Genomic DNA, 16849 nt, shown 5'->3' on the forward strand with positions numbered 1-16849 from the left:
CCATCTCTACAAAAATACAAAAATTAGCCAGGCATGGTGGCGTGTACCTGTGGTTCCAGGTACTGGGAAGGCAGAGGTGGGAGGATCACCTGAGCCCTGGGATGTTGAGGCTGCAGTGAGCCACGATTGTGCCACTGCACTCCAGCCCACGTGACAGAGTGAGATAAAAATTCAAGATAAATATATTGTCACGTGAGGCTGGAGCTCAGGAAAGAGGTCAGAATTGGAAAAGACTGGGAGAATTCTCAACGTGAGTAGTATTTAAAGCCTAGCTCTGGATGAGGTCACCCAAAGAAAGAAGGTAGTCTGAGCAGAGCAGGTGCTAGGACCAGCCTGCCACACGACAGTGTTTAGTGTTCAGACTGGACAAGAAACAGCAAAGACGCTGAGAAGGAGCGGACTGAGAAACGAGGAGAACTGGAGAAAATTGAGTCACAGATGCAAGGGGATGGGATTTCATGGATGTAACCTTTCCATGGGCTTTTCCTGTGTTTCTCTGTGTTGCTCTGTGTTATCCGTGTTATTTTTCTGTAAGCATGTGTTTTTCTGCCTTTCTTCCTCTACATAGTCTCAAGCTGTCTGATTTTTTTCTCACTTGTTTTTATATCTGTACCCAACTTTGTCTTTTGTGCTCTTCTTCGTTTCTCTTTTATCATCCCTTCTCCTTCTGAATTTGTTTTTTAAGTGACGCTGATCCACATTAGGCATTTCATCAGTTTACTCTTTATTATATTATTCTTGGAGTTGTATGTTGCTTATTATGAATATTGCTTAAAAATTAGTCTAACATTTTGTAAATAATACCCAAAAAATAAGCCACAAAAGAATCCAGCAAATTAAACTGCTTTGTCGCCATTGATTTTTCTTTTGTGGGACAATGGCTTGGTTTTGTTATTTTGTTTTTAAAAATTTATTCAATTCCTTTTTTGTCTACTAAGAACATTATATTACTTAATGAAAGCCCTCTTATGAGCAGTTTTGGCTACCTCAACGATGTAAAATTAATGGTGTATATGCAGATATGTGCATACTCTGCCAGGTCCTTTTGTCTTTACTCAAAGTAATTGTATATTCTTAATTATAAGACAGAGATTTGGTTTTTTTTTTCTTCCCTAAAACCATTTTTTGGCTGTATGCTGTGGCTCATGCCTATAATCTCTACACTTTGGGAGGCCAAAGTAGGAGGATCACTTGAGTCCAGGAGTTGGAGGCTACAGTGAGCTCTGATCACACCGACTGCACTCCAGCATGACAGAGTGAGCCACTGTCTCTCCAAAAACAAACAAACAAACAAACAAACAAAAAAAGCTGCTTGCATTTTTTAAATAAAAATGGGTTGTTAATTGAGTTCAACACATGTAAACATTCATTTTTCAATTTTGACATTTTGTAATATAGTAAAATATCTTGGATACCTATAGGTACTAACCACTAGAAATAATTTGATACACCAGTGTAGCTGGTCATATCTGTTGTTTATCTGTTGAATATTTAGGTTTACTCTTCTAAGCTATTTGTAACAGGAGCCTGAAAACTGGATTTCTTTCATTGAACTTCATGGCTCTCTGTGTATTGAAGATGGCAAGCAAGGGGCACTCTGGGTACAGTTCAGTTTCCTGACAACCATCAGGATAATATGATAGGCACATGGTTCCAACCGTCCTCATTTTTTATTTAAATAGCAAGCTAATTAAGGACCTTGAAGAGTATTAGAGAGTTTCATGATCTGCTCATGTACTGTGATTTAACCATATTATAATTATTTAATGGGAATTTTATAAACAGGCACAGTTTGAGATGCAGAATTTCCAACAGACTTAATGGAGTTTTCTTCCTTTCAGGTGTAAAAGGAAGAGAACGTCTCCTGGATCTAATTGCCACAATGCTGGTACTACAGTTTATTCGCACCAGGCTGGAAAAAGAGGGAATAGTGTTCAAATCACTGATGAAACTGGATGACGCTTCTACTTCCAGGTGGCTTTAACTATAGTATTATGTAACTTATTTATGTTTTCAACTATTTATTTAATAAACCTTACGAACAGCTATAGGGAATTATCTTACATGTGTAGACTGCTTTCTAAGTATGTAGGAAGAGAGTTTGTTTGCAGGTGACAGCTTGCCCACAGTCTCCTGTGGTGGGCAGGGCTGATGTGGTATTTGTAGCTTGGGCTGCACAGGAAACAGGCTCAGAGAGTTTCAGTGCAGCTCCCGCTGGAGCCCGGCGCTTGTGGCTCTGGATGTGGTACCCTTGGCTGCAGTGCGCTGATCCCGGGCGCTGGAGCCCTGCGCTTCTGGCTCTGGATGTGGTACTCTTCGCTGCAGTGCGCTGATCCTGGGCTGGGCGCTGGAGCCCGGTGCTTCTGGCTCTGGATGTGGTACCCTTCCCTGCAGTGCGCTGATCCCGGGCGCTGGAGCTCGGCGCTTCTGGCTCTGGATATGGTACTCTTTGCTGCAGTGCGCTGATCCTGGGCTGGGTGCTGGAGCCCGGTGCTTCTGGCTCTGGATGTGGTACCCTTCGCTGCAGTGCGCTGATCCTGGGTGCCTCCATAAGACCCACAATATGACTGTTGGGCCCAGCCCTGTTCCCAACAGTGGCAGGGCCTGAGACAAGAATACAAATGGAAACCCACATACTATATGTCTAAGTATTTAAAAGTTATAAATCAAACTAGCAAACTATTAGATTAAATGTGTTCTAATCTCCTACCTTGGCAAATACAACTTCATAACCACCTGGAAGGCCAGGTTCAAATTCGGCCCTTGGCTGACCCTTAGGACCCTAAGAGGCCTTGCATGCACACATGAATACCCCACCCTACCCATCAAAATGCCATCCAGACCCCATGCCAGTGCCCCCTCATCCCAGCCACCTTGCAGCACCAGTGAGATAGCAGTACTGTTCAAACTCAGGGTGACAGACCCAGGGAAGACCCTGGAAGTGGACTCAGGGCCATGTGGTCAGGGATGCTGGAGTTGCAGGGTCTAAACAGGAGGATATGGGCTCTGGGGTGGGCACATTCTCTTGTCCCTGCAGACCCCCACCCCATGGCGACAGGTGCAAGACCAGAGCAGGATCCTTCTGACATATATAAGTATATACATACACATATGCACATACATACACATACACACATATACATACACATGTAATTGGCTTATGTTCTTTTAAAGGCAAGATAAGGGGAAAACTAATCAAACTAATAAAAATATTATTGCAAGGGGGGTTTGGTAGAGGGGACAAGGATGGAAGCTAGGTTTCTCCTAGTGTGCTTTGTTTTGCAGTTTTGACTTTGGAACTATGTAAATATTTTACATAATAATGGATAAGATTGATATTTATTTATTTATTTATTGAGATCATCTGGCTCTGTCGCCCAGGCTGGAGTGCAGTGGTGCAATCTCAGCTCACTGCAACCTCCGCCCCCTGGGCTCAAGCCATCCTCCTATCTCAGCCTCCTGAGTAACTGGGACTACAGGTGTGCACCACCACACCCTGCTAGTTTTTGTAATTTTTGTAAAGACGGGGCTTCACCATGTTACCCAGGCTGATCTCGAACTCCTGAGCTCAAGCAATCCTCCCACCTCACCCTCCTGAAGTGCTAGGATTACAGATGTGAGCCACCATGCCCAGCCTGGGTATTAATTTAAGGTGACTTAGTACATAATTTGACTATATCTCCCTAGTGGGATAGTACCTAAGGATTAAAAAATATTACGAAGAAATCTCACTGGGAGTAGCCATGGTGTTAATACTTTTGATTTGCTATTTTGGAAGGTAGATATTAATATTGTTAGAAACTAATATGTATAAAATCAAGTTAAACGAAACTCCTTGATTTCTAAACTGGAATTAGATCAGAGAATAGAGGAACATGTTACATGACACCATGCAAATGCAGTCAGCAAAGTCTGAAATGTGGGGAAATAAATGGCAAGAGAAAAATAAATGGCAATAAAGAAAAAAGGGTTGAGGATCAGAACCTGTAAATAAACCTTTAGAGACATATCAACCAAAAGCAAGGGTAGACCTTGTTTAGATCCTGATGTGAACAAAACCCACTGCATTTAAAAAAAATGAGACAGGGGAAATTAAATTAAAATTTAATTAAATTAAAAATTTATTGTTAATTGTTTAATTAAAAATTAAAACAATTTTTAAGTGTCATGATTAAGAAAAAGTTCTCAAACACAAAACAGGTGTTCAGGAAGTTCTGAGCTAGGCAAATTGGCTCATGCCTGTAATCCAAGCACTTTGGGAGGCTGAGATGGGAGGATCACTTGAGCCCAGCAAGATCAAGCCCAGGAGTTTAAGACCAGCTTAGGTAACCAATGAGACCCCCATCTCTACAAAAAACTTTTTAAAATTACCCAGGCATTGCTGGGCACAGTGGCTCACACCTGTAATCCCAGCACTTTAGGAGGCCAAGGCAGGAGGATTGCTTGCTTCCAGGAGTTCAAAACCAGCCTTGACCACATAGAAAGACCGTGTCTCCACAAAAAAATTAAAAATTAGCCGAGTGTGGTAGTGTGTGACTACTCAGGAAGCTGAGGTGGGGGGATTGCTTGAGCCCAGGAGGTCGAGGCTGCATCGAGTTGTGATCCTGCCACTGTACTCCAGCCTATGCAACAAAGTGAGACCCTGTCTAAAAAAAAGAAAAATCATAATTTACTGTATGTAATGTATACTTCCATTTTTAAAAAAGCAATACCTTCTCATTAGTTTGCCAAGAAAGATGAGAATGTGTGTGTTTTTTTTTTTCTATTTTGGGGGTTTTCTTTTTTCTGTTTTTATTTTTTGAGGCCAGGTCTTGTTCTGTCGCCCAGGCTGGCATGCAGTGGCATGATCTTGGCTCACTGCAACCTCCACCTCCCAGGTTCAAGCAATTCTCATGCCTCAGCCTCCTGAGTAGCTGGGATTACGGGTGTGCACCACCATGCCAAGCTAATTTTTATACTTGTAGTAGAGATGAGGTTTCGGGCCATGTTGGCCAGGCTGGTCTCGAACTCCTGGCCTCAAGTGATCTGCCTGCATTGGCCTCTCAAAGTTCTGGGATTACAGGAGTTGAGCCACTGCACCAGCCTAATTTTTGTATTTTATTTTAAAATAAACCAGTGCCACTTGCCAAGAGGATTAATTGAATAAATATCAAAGAAAAAACACTTTGAACAGCTAGGAGATGGGACTAACAAATTAGTATTTGACTTAATAGGCACGTCTAAAGAGGCACTTATTCTATTTAGATCATTGCCAATTATTAATATCATAGCTGTTAGAACAAGTATAAACTTTGAACCTGCTTTTGAACTGTAATATCACAAAAGTATTAAAGCAAGATTTTCAAAATTGATCAAGTATATTCCAGCATATTGCTCTTACCACATTACTGCTATTGTGCCAGCAAAATGGTTTGTTGGCACTTTAGTACGTAAGACAAAATGATTTTAGACTGGGCATGGTGACTCACACCTGCAATCCCAGCACTTTGGGAGGCTGAGGTGGGCAGATCACGAGGTCAAGAGATTGAGACCATCTTGGCCAACATAGTGAAAGGTTGTCTCCACTAAAAATACAAAAATTAGCTGGGCCTGGTGGCGCGCGCCTGTAATCCCAGCTACTCAGGAGGCTGAGGCAGGAGAATCACTGGAACCAGGGAGTCAGAGGTTACAGTGAACTGAGATCGTGCCACTGCACTCTAGCCGGGTGACACAGTGAGACTCCATCTAAAATAAATAAATAAATAAATAGGTATTTTGTACTCCCTGTTTATGGCATATTTGAAGCTTTTTCTATATTTTCTATTTCAAGATGTACGTAACATTGATGCAGGAGCACATGACATGGGGGTGTAGTCACAAGATTGTCTTATTAGTGGAATGGTGAACCAAAAAGTGTAGAGGCCACTGGACTGGAGGAGGCCAGCTGAATTAGTGAAAATCTTCAAAGCCAGTTTTGTTGTTTTCAGCAGTTAGTAACTATAAGTAGATGAATATTTACCAGGAAATATTGGTCTTTTACCCACTTTGGCATGCTTCTTATTTAGTATGTTCATTCTATCATGACATTCAGTGAACATTTATTGAGTGCCTACTGTGTACCAGGGACTAGCAAGCATGTTAAGTTTATAAGCTTTGTTAATTTCCACCACAAACCCACAGGACCTCATGTTATTCTCGTAATAGAGGAAACTGAGATTCCCAGTGTTGAATGAAAGCCGCACAATATCACATGACCAATATCATGTGATTGCAGAGTCAGGACTCAAACCCAGCTCTTAACTACCACACTATACTGACGGCCCTTTCCCAGTTGACAGGGAAAAATCAGAAACAGGGAGAGAATTTTCAAAATATTAAGTTTCCCCCATAGAATTTTCTGAAGAACTTTGGTGTATGTTGCCACTTGTTCACTAACAAGTTCTAGCAGATGATAGAACAAGTGAGGAAGTAGCTAATTAATATTAATTAACAATCTCAGAATTTTTCTGAGTGTTGAATAGACTTGAATATTCAACAGTCTCAAATATTTGACACCATTTAGTGGACACAGACTTGACTCGATATGCTTATTCTACCAAGTCGTTCCTGGTTTACGTGACACAACTGAATATGTTCCAGTTTCACGGCGGACTCTCAGATATTCTGAAGGTACCAAATCAAGTTGGTACAGTGGGAAGCCGACAGAAACAGCAGCCTCATTTGTAAAATATACTTGAGTGTGTGTGAAGAATGGATAGGATTTAGATTGAGAAGCATGGAAAGGGGACAACCATAAACAACTGTAGAGAAGCTGGAACTCGAGCTGTTCTGTAGGCAGCAGGGATGCCTGGAGGCACGTGGAAGCCAGGAAGTGGTGGGCACGGGACACTTGACAATGCAGTGCATAAGCTCAAGGTCAGACGGGTAGAAGAAGTCCCGTAAGATGTCAAGGAAAACTGCTTTTATTAAATATCTTAATTTTTGGCAGAATCATTTTGTCTGATACAATGTGACGGGTTTGGTACCATATTACATTTCACATGTTGTCATATTCTGAAATCTGAAACATTTTTTTTTAATCTAGGAATATTCCCTGGGCTTTTGAGGCTATAAAGAAAGCAAGTGAATGGGTAAGAAGAACTGAAGGACAGTACCCATCTATCTGTCCACGGCTTGAACTGGGGAAAGACTGGGACTCCGCCACCAAGCAGTTGCTGGGACTCCAGCCCATAAACACCGTGTCCCCTCCTCATAGAGTCCTTCATTACAGTCAAGGCTAAATCAAATGAAACTGAATTTTAAACTTTTTGCATGCTTCTATGTAGAAAATAATCAAATGATAATAGATACTTATAATGAAACTTCATTAAGGTTTTATTCAGTGTAGCAATTACTGTCTTTAAAAATAAAGTAAGTGGAAGCAGAATTACTTTAATCAACTAACAAGCAATAATAAAATGAAACTTAAAATATTTCAGTTTTCTGTGTCTCCTTGTTTTTTGTTGTTTTTTTTTTATATATATATATTTTTTATTTTTTTGAGACAAAATTTTGCTCTTGTTGCCCAGACTGGAGTGCAATGGCGTGATCTCAGCTCACTGCAGTCTCCTCCTCCTGGGTGCAAGCAATTCTCCTGCCTCAGCCTCCTGAGTAGCTGGGATTATAGGCGCCTGCCACCACGCCCTGCTAATTTTTTGTATTTTTAGTAGAGACAGGATTTCACCAGGTTGCCCAGGCTGGTCTCGAACTTCTGACCTCAGGTGATCCACCCACTTTGGCATTCCAAAATGCTGGGATTACAGGCATGAGCTACTGTGCCAGCCTGTTGTTGTTTTAGAGATGGTCTCAATCTGTCTCCCAGGCTGGAGTGCAGTGGTGTGATCATAGCTCACTGTAGCCTCAAACTTATGGGTTCAAGGGATAGTCCCGCCTCAGCCTCCCAATTAATTGAGACTACAGGCATGTAATCCCACCCAGCTAATTTTGGGGTGTACTTTTTGTAGAGATGGGGTCTTGCTATGCTGCCTAGGCTGGTCTTGAACTACTGGCTTCAAGCGATCCTCCCACTTCAGCCTCTGAATGTGTTGGGATTACAGGCATGAGCCTCTGTACCCAGCTAGTATTTCAGAGCTTTAAGGTAATGAGAGATACTTGCTTCTGGATGGTCCTGGGAGCCTGTGTCCTCACATTCAGGAGCCAGTGGAAAGCTGGCTCAGCTGGACTGAGCAGGCTGAGAAGAAACATGGTCTTTCATAGGGGGTCTGTCAGGGTGGTGGGAGAAATTATAAAAATTAAGTTGTAGGAAAAAGACACAAACCTTCTTGGAGGGCCAGGAGGTTTGCATAGCTTCAGTAAAAGATTTGGCTGAAGGCAGCTGAATTCTCTTAAAAGCTTAGGGCGTGGATACATAGGAAAGTAGAGGAGTTTAAATAGCTTGTTTACTCATGTGCTCCTAAGACCGACCTTTGATCATTTGTGGGCACATGACTGCTCTCTACTCAGAAGGTCAGCAATGTTAATTACCCTCTAGTGGTGTCTACTTGAGACCTTTGTCATTAAATCTGTACTGAATAAATGTTTGGAGCCCCAGCCTGTCAGGGCCGCGGCTGCTGACTCTTTACAGCACCCTCCTCGGTGTCTGGGAGCTGCCCAGTCCCCTAGCCTGCTCTTTCATGGGATACCTGTGTCTGAGTGCATTTCTTCATCCGTCACATGGCCAAGGTCCGTAGGTCGTCCCCAGCAAGTTACTGACAGTTTGAAAATTATACAGGATTGGTTGCTGAGTTGGATATTTTAGTCAACATTTATTAAGCCCATGCCTCAGCAGTAGTTGACTTTTGTCTAAAGGGAGAGAAAGAAATTCTAGTTTTCCCAAACGTCCAATGCTCCAACCAAAACATACTGAATCAAGATTTCCAAAAGAAAATCCTGGCAACTTGGATATTTAATAAGTGCTCCAGATTATCAAGCACATTTGAATACAATGGCCCAGGTGGCCGTATCTCAAAGTGTAAGTCTGTGAACTGGCATTGTCTGCCTCACTCGGGAGCTCATCAAGACAGGCAGAATCTCTGGTCCCAGTCGAGGCTATTGAATCAGAAGCTGCATTTTTAATTAGCAAGGCCCCCAGGCGACTCCTGTGCATGTTTATAGTTGAAGGGTTGAAGGGCTAGTGGACTGCGGTGACAGGAACATATTTGGTGCTTGTGCAGGGCCTTGGCCGGGCGCGGTGGCTCAAGCCTGTAATCCCAGCACTTTGGGAGGCCGAGACGGGCGGATCACGAGGTCAGGAGATCGAGACCATCCTGGCTAACACGGTGAAACCCCGTCTCTACTAAAAAATACAAAAAACTAGCCGGGTGAGGTGGCAGGCGCCTATAGTCCCAGCTACTCGGGAGGCTGAGGCAGGAGAATGGCGTAAACCCGGGAGGCGGAGCTTGCAGTGAGCTGAAATCCGGCCACTGCACTCCAGCCTGGGTGACAGAGTGAGACTCCGTCTCAAAAAAAAAAAAAAAAAAAAAAAAAAAAAAAGAACCCATGATGCTTGTGCACAGTGGAGCATCCCATCAGTCCAATTGTTGGGAGAAAAGCTGAGGCAAGACTTCTAGTCTGATATCATATGAAAAGAGCCTTGGAACATGTTCTGAGTCCAGAGTTTAAAACCTCTTGTGGCCTATGGAACACCAGGCTCTGTGCTTAAGGGTGGAAGGCTGCACTACAGCCTAAGCCCAGGGCATAAAACCCCTCGTGGCTTGGATGGAATCCAGGACTCAGGGCATAAAACCCCTCAGTGGCCTGTGGAATGTGTCCAGACTTGCTGGCTCCTTGCTTCTTGCTCTCCCAGGATCATAAATTGATTGTATTTTCAAAACAAAAAAACAAATAACCCCATTAAAAATGGGTAAAAGATATAAACATACACTTCTCAAAAGAAGACATACCAGTGGCCAACAAACATATGAGAACATAGAACTACGGTTTGACATTGCAATCCCATTACTGGGTATACATCCAAAGGAAAATAAGTTCTACCTAAAGGACACATGCACTGTATGCTCTTCTCAGCACCACTGACAATAGGAAAGACATAGAATCAACTTAGGTGCCCATCAATGGTGGACTGGATAAAGAAATGTGGTACATATACACCATGGAATACTACACATTCATAAAAAAATAAAAACAATGGCTGGGCGCAGTCGTTCATGACTGTAATCCCAGCACTTTGGGAGGCTGAGGCAGGTGGATCACCTGAGGTCAGGAGTTCGAGAGCAGCCTGGCCAACATGGTGAAACCCCATCTCTACTAAAAATACAAAAATTACCTGGGCATGATAGCGGGCACTTGTAATCCCAGCTACTTGGGAGGCTGAGGCAGGAGAATCGCTTGAACATGGGAGGCGGAGGTTGCAGTGAGCCAAGATCGCGCCATTGCACTCCAGCCTGGGCAACAAGAGTGAAATTCCGTCTCAAAAAAAAGAAAAAAAAAAGAAAAGAAATCATGTCCTTTGCAGCATCATGGATGCAGCTGGAAGTCATTATCCTGAGCAAATTAATGCAGGAACAAAAAACCAAATACCATATGTTCTCACTCATAAGTGAAAGCTAAACAATGGGTGCTCATGGGCATCAAGGTGGCAATAATGGACACTGGGGAGTTCTAGAGGGGCTCAGCAGAAAAGGGCACAGGTTGAAAAACTATTGGGTCCTATGCTCAGTACCTGGATGATGCGATCAATCATACCCCAAACCTCAGCATCACACAATGTTACCAATAAACCTGCATATGTACTTCCCTATTTAATAAGTGGTGCTGGGAAAATTGGCTAGCCATAAGTAGAAAGCTGAAACTGGATCCTTTCCTTACTCCTTATACGAAAATTAATTCAAGACGGATTAGAGACTTAAATGTTAGACCTAAAACCATAAAAACCCTACAAGAAAACCTAGGTAATACCATTCAGGACATAGGCATGGGCAAGGACTTCATGTCTAAAACACAAAAAGCAATGGCAACAAAAGCCAAAATTGACAAATGGGATCTAATTAAACTAAAGAGCTTCTGCACAGCAAAAGAAACTACCATCAGAGTGAACAGGCAACCTACAGAATGGGAGAAAATTTTTGCAATCTACTCATCTGACAAAGGGCTAATATCCAGAACCTACAAAGAACTCAATCAAATTTACAAGAAAAAAAAAACAACCGCATCAAAAAGTGGGCAAAGGATATGAACAGACACTTCTCAAAAGAAGACATTCATACAGCCAACAGACACATGAAAAAATGCTCATCATCACTCGCCATCAGAGAAATGCAAATCAAAACCACAATGAGATACCATCTCACACCAGTTAGAATGGCAATCATTAAAAAATCAGGAAACAGCAGGTGCTGGAGAGGATGTGGAGAAATAGGAACACTTTTACACTGTTGGTGGGGCTGTAAACTAGTGCAACCATTGTGGAAAACTGTGTGGCGATTCCTCAAGAATCTAGAACTAGAAATACCATTTGACCCAGCCATCCCATTACTGGGGATATACCCAAAGGATTAGAAGTCATGCTGCTATAAAGACACAGGCACACGTATGTTTATCGCGGCACTATTCACAATAGCAAAGACTTGGAATCAACCCAAATGTCCATCAGTGACAGACTGGATTAAGAAAATGTGGCACATATACACCATGGAATACTATGCAGCCATAAAAAAGGATGAGTTTGTGTCCTTTGTAAGGACATGGATGCAGCTGGAAACCATCATTCTCAGAAAACTATCACAAGAACAGAAAACCAAACCCCGCATGTTCTCACTCATAGGTGGGAATTGAACAATGAGATCACTTGGACACAGGAAGGGGAACATCACCCACCCGGTCCTATTGTGGGAAGGGAGTAGAGGGGAGGGATGCATTAGGAGATATACCTAATGTAAATGACGAGTTAATGGGTGCAGCACACCAACATGGTACATGTATACATGTGTAACAAACCTGCACGTTGTGCACATGTACCCTAGAACTTCAAGTACTAAAAAAAAAAAAAAAATTCTTAAATGTGAAATCCTGATGTTTCAACATCCTCTAGCAGATTCCCAATATACCATTTTACAGGTAAAAGTGGTGTTTGACTCCAAATAATTTTTACCAAAAGAAAATTTACATACACTTTTTTGGTATAGAATTAATATAACCCAGTTAGGCATGAAAACTTTCTAAGGCTATTTCATTTTCCCCATTCCCCCTCCTTTAATAAGCAATACCTCTAAAAAGTGCTTCAATAGAAGGCTCAGAGGCCCTGTGTGAGCTGAGTTAGGCAATGTGCATGCTGAATGCCTTACTGGGAAAGAGAAAAGTCAAACAAAAAGGTAATAACAATAAAAGAACACCTGGTATTTGTTGGAAATAAGACCTCCTTACTCCCTGTCTTTTTGGGGACCAAGGTGTTCACTGAAAGTTGCAGAATTTTAAAATTCTAAGTTATCTGATTGATTTTTTTTGTATTGCTGAGATTTAGGCCTCTTTGGATGGATCACTATGTCTCTGTTGCACACAAACACAAACACAAACACATACACACACTGCTCCTGCAGCCTGCCCTATGCCCACTACTTCACTTTTCTGAATTCCCTAGACACATTTAGGAAGAAACAGCTGCATGGTAACAGAAGGTGAAAAATGAACCAGGACAAGAACACATCAGGCAGAGCATGAATCTTAGGGATTTAGGTTACATCTCTCCCATTCTCATTCCCAACTGTGACCTCAATTTTTACTTCCCTGAGAAACTGGAACAAGAAATGACCTCTCCTGTGCTCTCACTATACCTCTCCTTCCAGGAATAACCACCCACATGCTCTGCCTTCCCACAGCTTTGCTATGCACACCTGTCTAAAGCCCATCTTATTTGCACCATCGAATCCAACCACTCTTGCTTACTCAAGAACACCACTCCAGCAATTCTCTCCTATTTCCTACATCATCCATTTTCCACTCTCTGCAGGATCATTCACACCAGCACACACAACAGGCTGTCCTAAAAAGTGGAACTTTCTCTTGACCACATGTTACCCATTAGATTTCACTTCATGTCATTATTACACTCCCTTGCAGTAGCAGTTCTTGATAAAAGCATCTGTGTCCATTGCCTCCAGCTCCTCTTCTCCCACTCTTTCTTAAATCCACTATGTTCAGGCTTTCACTCTCACCATTCAACTGATGTCGGTCACCCATGACCTTCATGTTGCTAAAATCTGCTGGTCCCTTCTTGCTCCTCATCCCAATTGATCTACCAGCAGCAGGTGACATTGTAGGTGGCTTTCTCCCCCTTGGGACATTTCTTGACCTGATTTCCAGGGTACCACACTCGGAGTTTCCTCCTACCTCACAGGTCACTCTTTTTTTATTTTGGTTGACTTCCTCCTTTTCTCCCCAATCTCTTAATATTTGAATGTCCCACGGATCCGTTCAAATTTTTTTTTCTCTGTCTATATGCCACTGATAATCTCATCTAGTCTCATGGTTTTAAATATCAACTCTATGTTGATAATCCCCAAATTTATATATGCAACCCACCCACACTTCCTTCTCAAATTCCAAATTCAAGCATCTAACTACACATTCAGTATCCCTGTTTGGTTATCTAACAGCCATTTTAGACTTCACACGTCCAAAACCAAACTCCAAGTTTTCTCTTCCACCAAGCCTGTGCCATCCACAGCTTTGTCTCTCTCAGTTGATGACAACCCCATATTTCCAGTTGCTCAGGCCAAAATCCATGAATCACACATTAGGCCACTGCATTGGCTCTGCCATTACATTGTATTCAGACCCGGACTGCTTCTTACCCACTTCGCTGCAGTCTGAACCACCATCATCTCTGTCTTCACTACCACGACAGCCTCCTAACAAGTGTTCTTGCTTTCACCGCAGCTCCATGCAGCAGCCAAAGTAACCCATTTATATTACATCAGAGTAAGCACATCAGTTTTTGGCTCAAAACTCTGCTATCCAATGGCTATCCATCACACTGAAAGTAAAGCCAAAGTCCTTACAGTGGCCAGCAAGGACTTCCTTGATCCGGGCTCCATTACCTCCCTGGTGTCATTTCCCACTCTTCTTGCTCTTCATTCCACTCGAGCCTCTGTGCTTTTCTCATAATGTACCAGGAATGCTAGAGCCTTTGCATTGGATCTACCCTCTGCCTCGATTGCTAATCTCTCATATCTTGGTTTGACTCACCTCACTCTCTTGACATCTTTGCCCAAATATCACCTTCTCAGTGTAGCCCACCCTCACTGCTCTATACAACTCCCACCCTCTATCTCCAGTTTATGTTTTCTTTCCTTTGTAGCTCTTTATTATGCTCTTGGGTACTACATGATTAGCTTTTTATTATGCCCTTGCTTATTATCTGTCTTCATTGCTAGAACGTAAGCTCCATGACAGCATTTTTTGTTTTCTTCACTGATTTATTTCAAGCATATAGAAGAATGCCCAGTACATAGTATGTGCACAACAAAAATTGTGTCAGATGAATGAACTAATTTATTAGTTAACACTCCATGCTAAATTATACATGCTAACAGATACCCATTCCTTCTTCCATCTCTCCATTGTAAACCATAAACATGGGCAAAATGGAACTGATACTTACTGAGGACATACTGCGAGCTTGGCCCTCTGTTAAACCTTTGAGCTCCTTTGTTGCACTAAATCTTTCGAGATACCATGTGGAGATAGTGAATAGATACTTGTTGAATAAAAGAATAACTCAATGGATCCCCATTTACAGAGAAGGAAATGGTGGCCCAGCAAGGTTAAATCATTTGCCTTCAATTATATAGCTACTAACTGGTGGAGCCCAGACTGGAACTTCAGTCTGCCTCACTCCAAAGTGTTACATTGTTCAGTTCCAGAGCAGACATGGAAATCAGATAGATGAGCATCCCAGTTCTCCTGCTTAACCAGCTGTGGGGCATTAGGCAAGTTAGTCATTATCTCTGAGCTTCAGTCTCTACCCTTTTGAGATTTCCTGCTGTTGGCATCATTATAGGCAGTGTGAAATGTAAAAGGCCACACATATCTGGATTTAAATAGAGGAGTAAGTGCTTTCTGCAAGAACCATACCATCCTAAAACCAATATAATATGGAGAGCATGAATGACCTCAGAATAGCATCGAATGCATCTGAGAAATAGAAAAAAAATTTCAATTGCTTTTTTAAGTTATTCACGTGTAAGAAGAAATTATTTTCTAGACTTACTATTTTTAAATATAATAGGGTCCCATGCGTGGACTGCCGTTCCCTCTTTGTGGGGTCGTTGGCCGCAATGGCGGGTCTCCACCTCTTTCTCGCTTCCCCTCTTTTCCCCTTGGTTGTCTGGAACCCGGGCTGCCGGAGTGCCTGGGCTGGGTGCCGCAGGCTCCCGCAGGGAGTGCCGGTGAGAGGTGAAGCCGGCTGGGCTTCTGGAACCGGTGGGGACTTGAAGAACTTTTCTGTCTAGCTAAAGGATTGTAAACGCACCAATCAGCACTCTGTGTCTAGCTAAAGGTTTGTAAAATACTAGGTGTTTTTCCTCCTCACATTCTTCCTTGTTGCTTGAGGCGAAGACCCTCAGCCAGTCTGTAGTGTTTTAGGTCCTGCATGTGTTTCTGCAGTATACCACGTATTAACTTTAATTTGTAAAGCACTCTTAAGCAGCTCAGATAAGCAACAAAAGGGAGACATTCTCTGTTAATTGCAAGATGCCAGCTCTTTCTCATATTCTCAGCTGTGGCTGAGTATTGAGGACGCAGATGCATCAGGAAGCCAGCCAGGGAAAGTTCACAGTTGTTGGGTCCATGGAGGGCTCCCTCCAGGCCCCCATCAAGACTCTTGGGGTGTCAGGACTTACCGAAAGATGAATGAAAGTGGGGAATGCAAAGAGCTGGAGGCGTCCTCTGAGCTCCCCGTTTGAATGTAAAGGCAGTTAAAGGTTCAGTAGGAAGACCTGGGAGCAGGTCTGCATCTTCGTCAGGTGTGGCGGAGGCTGCTGGCCTGCATTTCCGTTCTCCCACTTAACGTCAGCTCTCATTCTTCTTCCTTCGGAGACTGTGAAAAGGAAAACAGCTCAGGTTTCCAAATGATATATATTGCCTCTGTATAAACGTCAGAACTAGGTTTTGTGAGGCCAAAACTTTACGTAGTTGCAGGACCCTTTTTAGGAAAAGAATACAAAACTATAAATGCAAGATTAGGTTCAAAAACAAATATATATTTATTTAGAATGAGAAAGACATAATCATATGTCACTAATGTACAAAAGCTGACAAATTCCAAAACATCGCCCAGAGCCTTGGCTGGGGTGATGCAGCAGAAACAATCAGCTCCGGAAAGTCCCCGTGCGCATGGGTCTTGGTGGGCCTGGAGGAGAAACATTCCCTTCAGGCCAGATCCGGCCATCCTGCTCCCTGCTGGTATTAGGTCAAGAATGAAAAGCAGGGAAATGGGCCTGGCAAAAAGAGAACTTTGGTTTCTCCCTTTGGGGAAGAGACTATTTAAAATGCGCACACATCTTCCATTAAGAGGGAGTAGGAATATTTTTTTATCTGCTCATTTTTATAGTCCTAAATGTTTTTATGATCAGAACATTAAAAATAAAATAGAAGGGACGGCCATTTTCCCACTATGGTTGTTTGCATGGCTTGGTGTGGGCCCCTCCTCACACGCGGGGCTCAGGGCACCTTCCTCATGGATTTCCCACCACACCCAGGCCCGGTGCTGTCCCCTCTCCCCCAGGCAGTCCCCTCTCACCACCGGCATTCCCTCCTGCTTCGTGCTGCTTCCGAACCACTTGTCCTTCATCCATGGCTATTCCGAAAAACACCT

At 42.8% G+C, this 16849-nt stretch overlaps 1 protein-coding gene and 1 long non-coding RNA gene across 3 annotated transcripts in view; one reads left to right on the plus strand and one right to left on the minus strand.

The window, feature by feature from the left end:
* PARP4 (poly(ADP-ribose) polymerase family member 4) overlaps nucleotides 1-7452 on the plus strand; it is a 95646-nt gene extending 88194 nt beyond the window's left edge. For both annotated transcript variants that reach the window (XM_030921947.1, XM_030921948.1), the window contains 2 exons: nucleotides 1842-1974; nucleotides 7064-7452. In XM_030921947.1, coding sequence (XP_030777807.1) covers nucleotides 1842-1974; nucleotides 7064-7259 — 329 coding nt within the window. In that variant the 3' untranslated portion in view covers nucleotides 7260-7452. The remainder of the gene's footprint in view (nucleotides 1-1841; nucleotides 1975-7063) is intronic.
* LOC115894536 lies at nucleotides 7336-8820 on the minus strand. The gene is made up of 2 exons (XR_004054645.1): nucleotides 8661-8820; nucleotides 7336-8240 (listed from the first exon to the last, which is right to left on the minus strand). It is a non-coding gene; the product is annotated as an uncharacterized LOC115894536 (long non-coding RNA).
* Between the last annotated feature and the right edge of the window lie 8029 nt (nucleotides 8821-16849).

The sequence above is a fragment of the Rhinopithecus roxellana genome, chromosome 18, assembly GCF_007565055.1.
Source record: "Rhinopithecus roxellana isolate Shanxi Qingling chromosome 18, ASM756505v1, whole genome shotgun sequence".
Lineage (NCBI taxonomy): Eukaryota > Metazoa > Chordata > Mammalia > Primates > Cercopithecidae > Rhinopithecus > Rhinopithecus roxellana.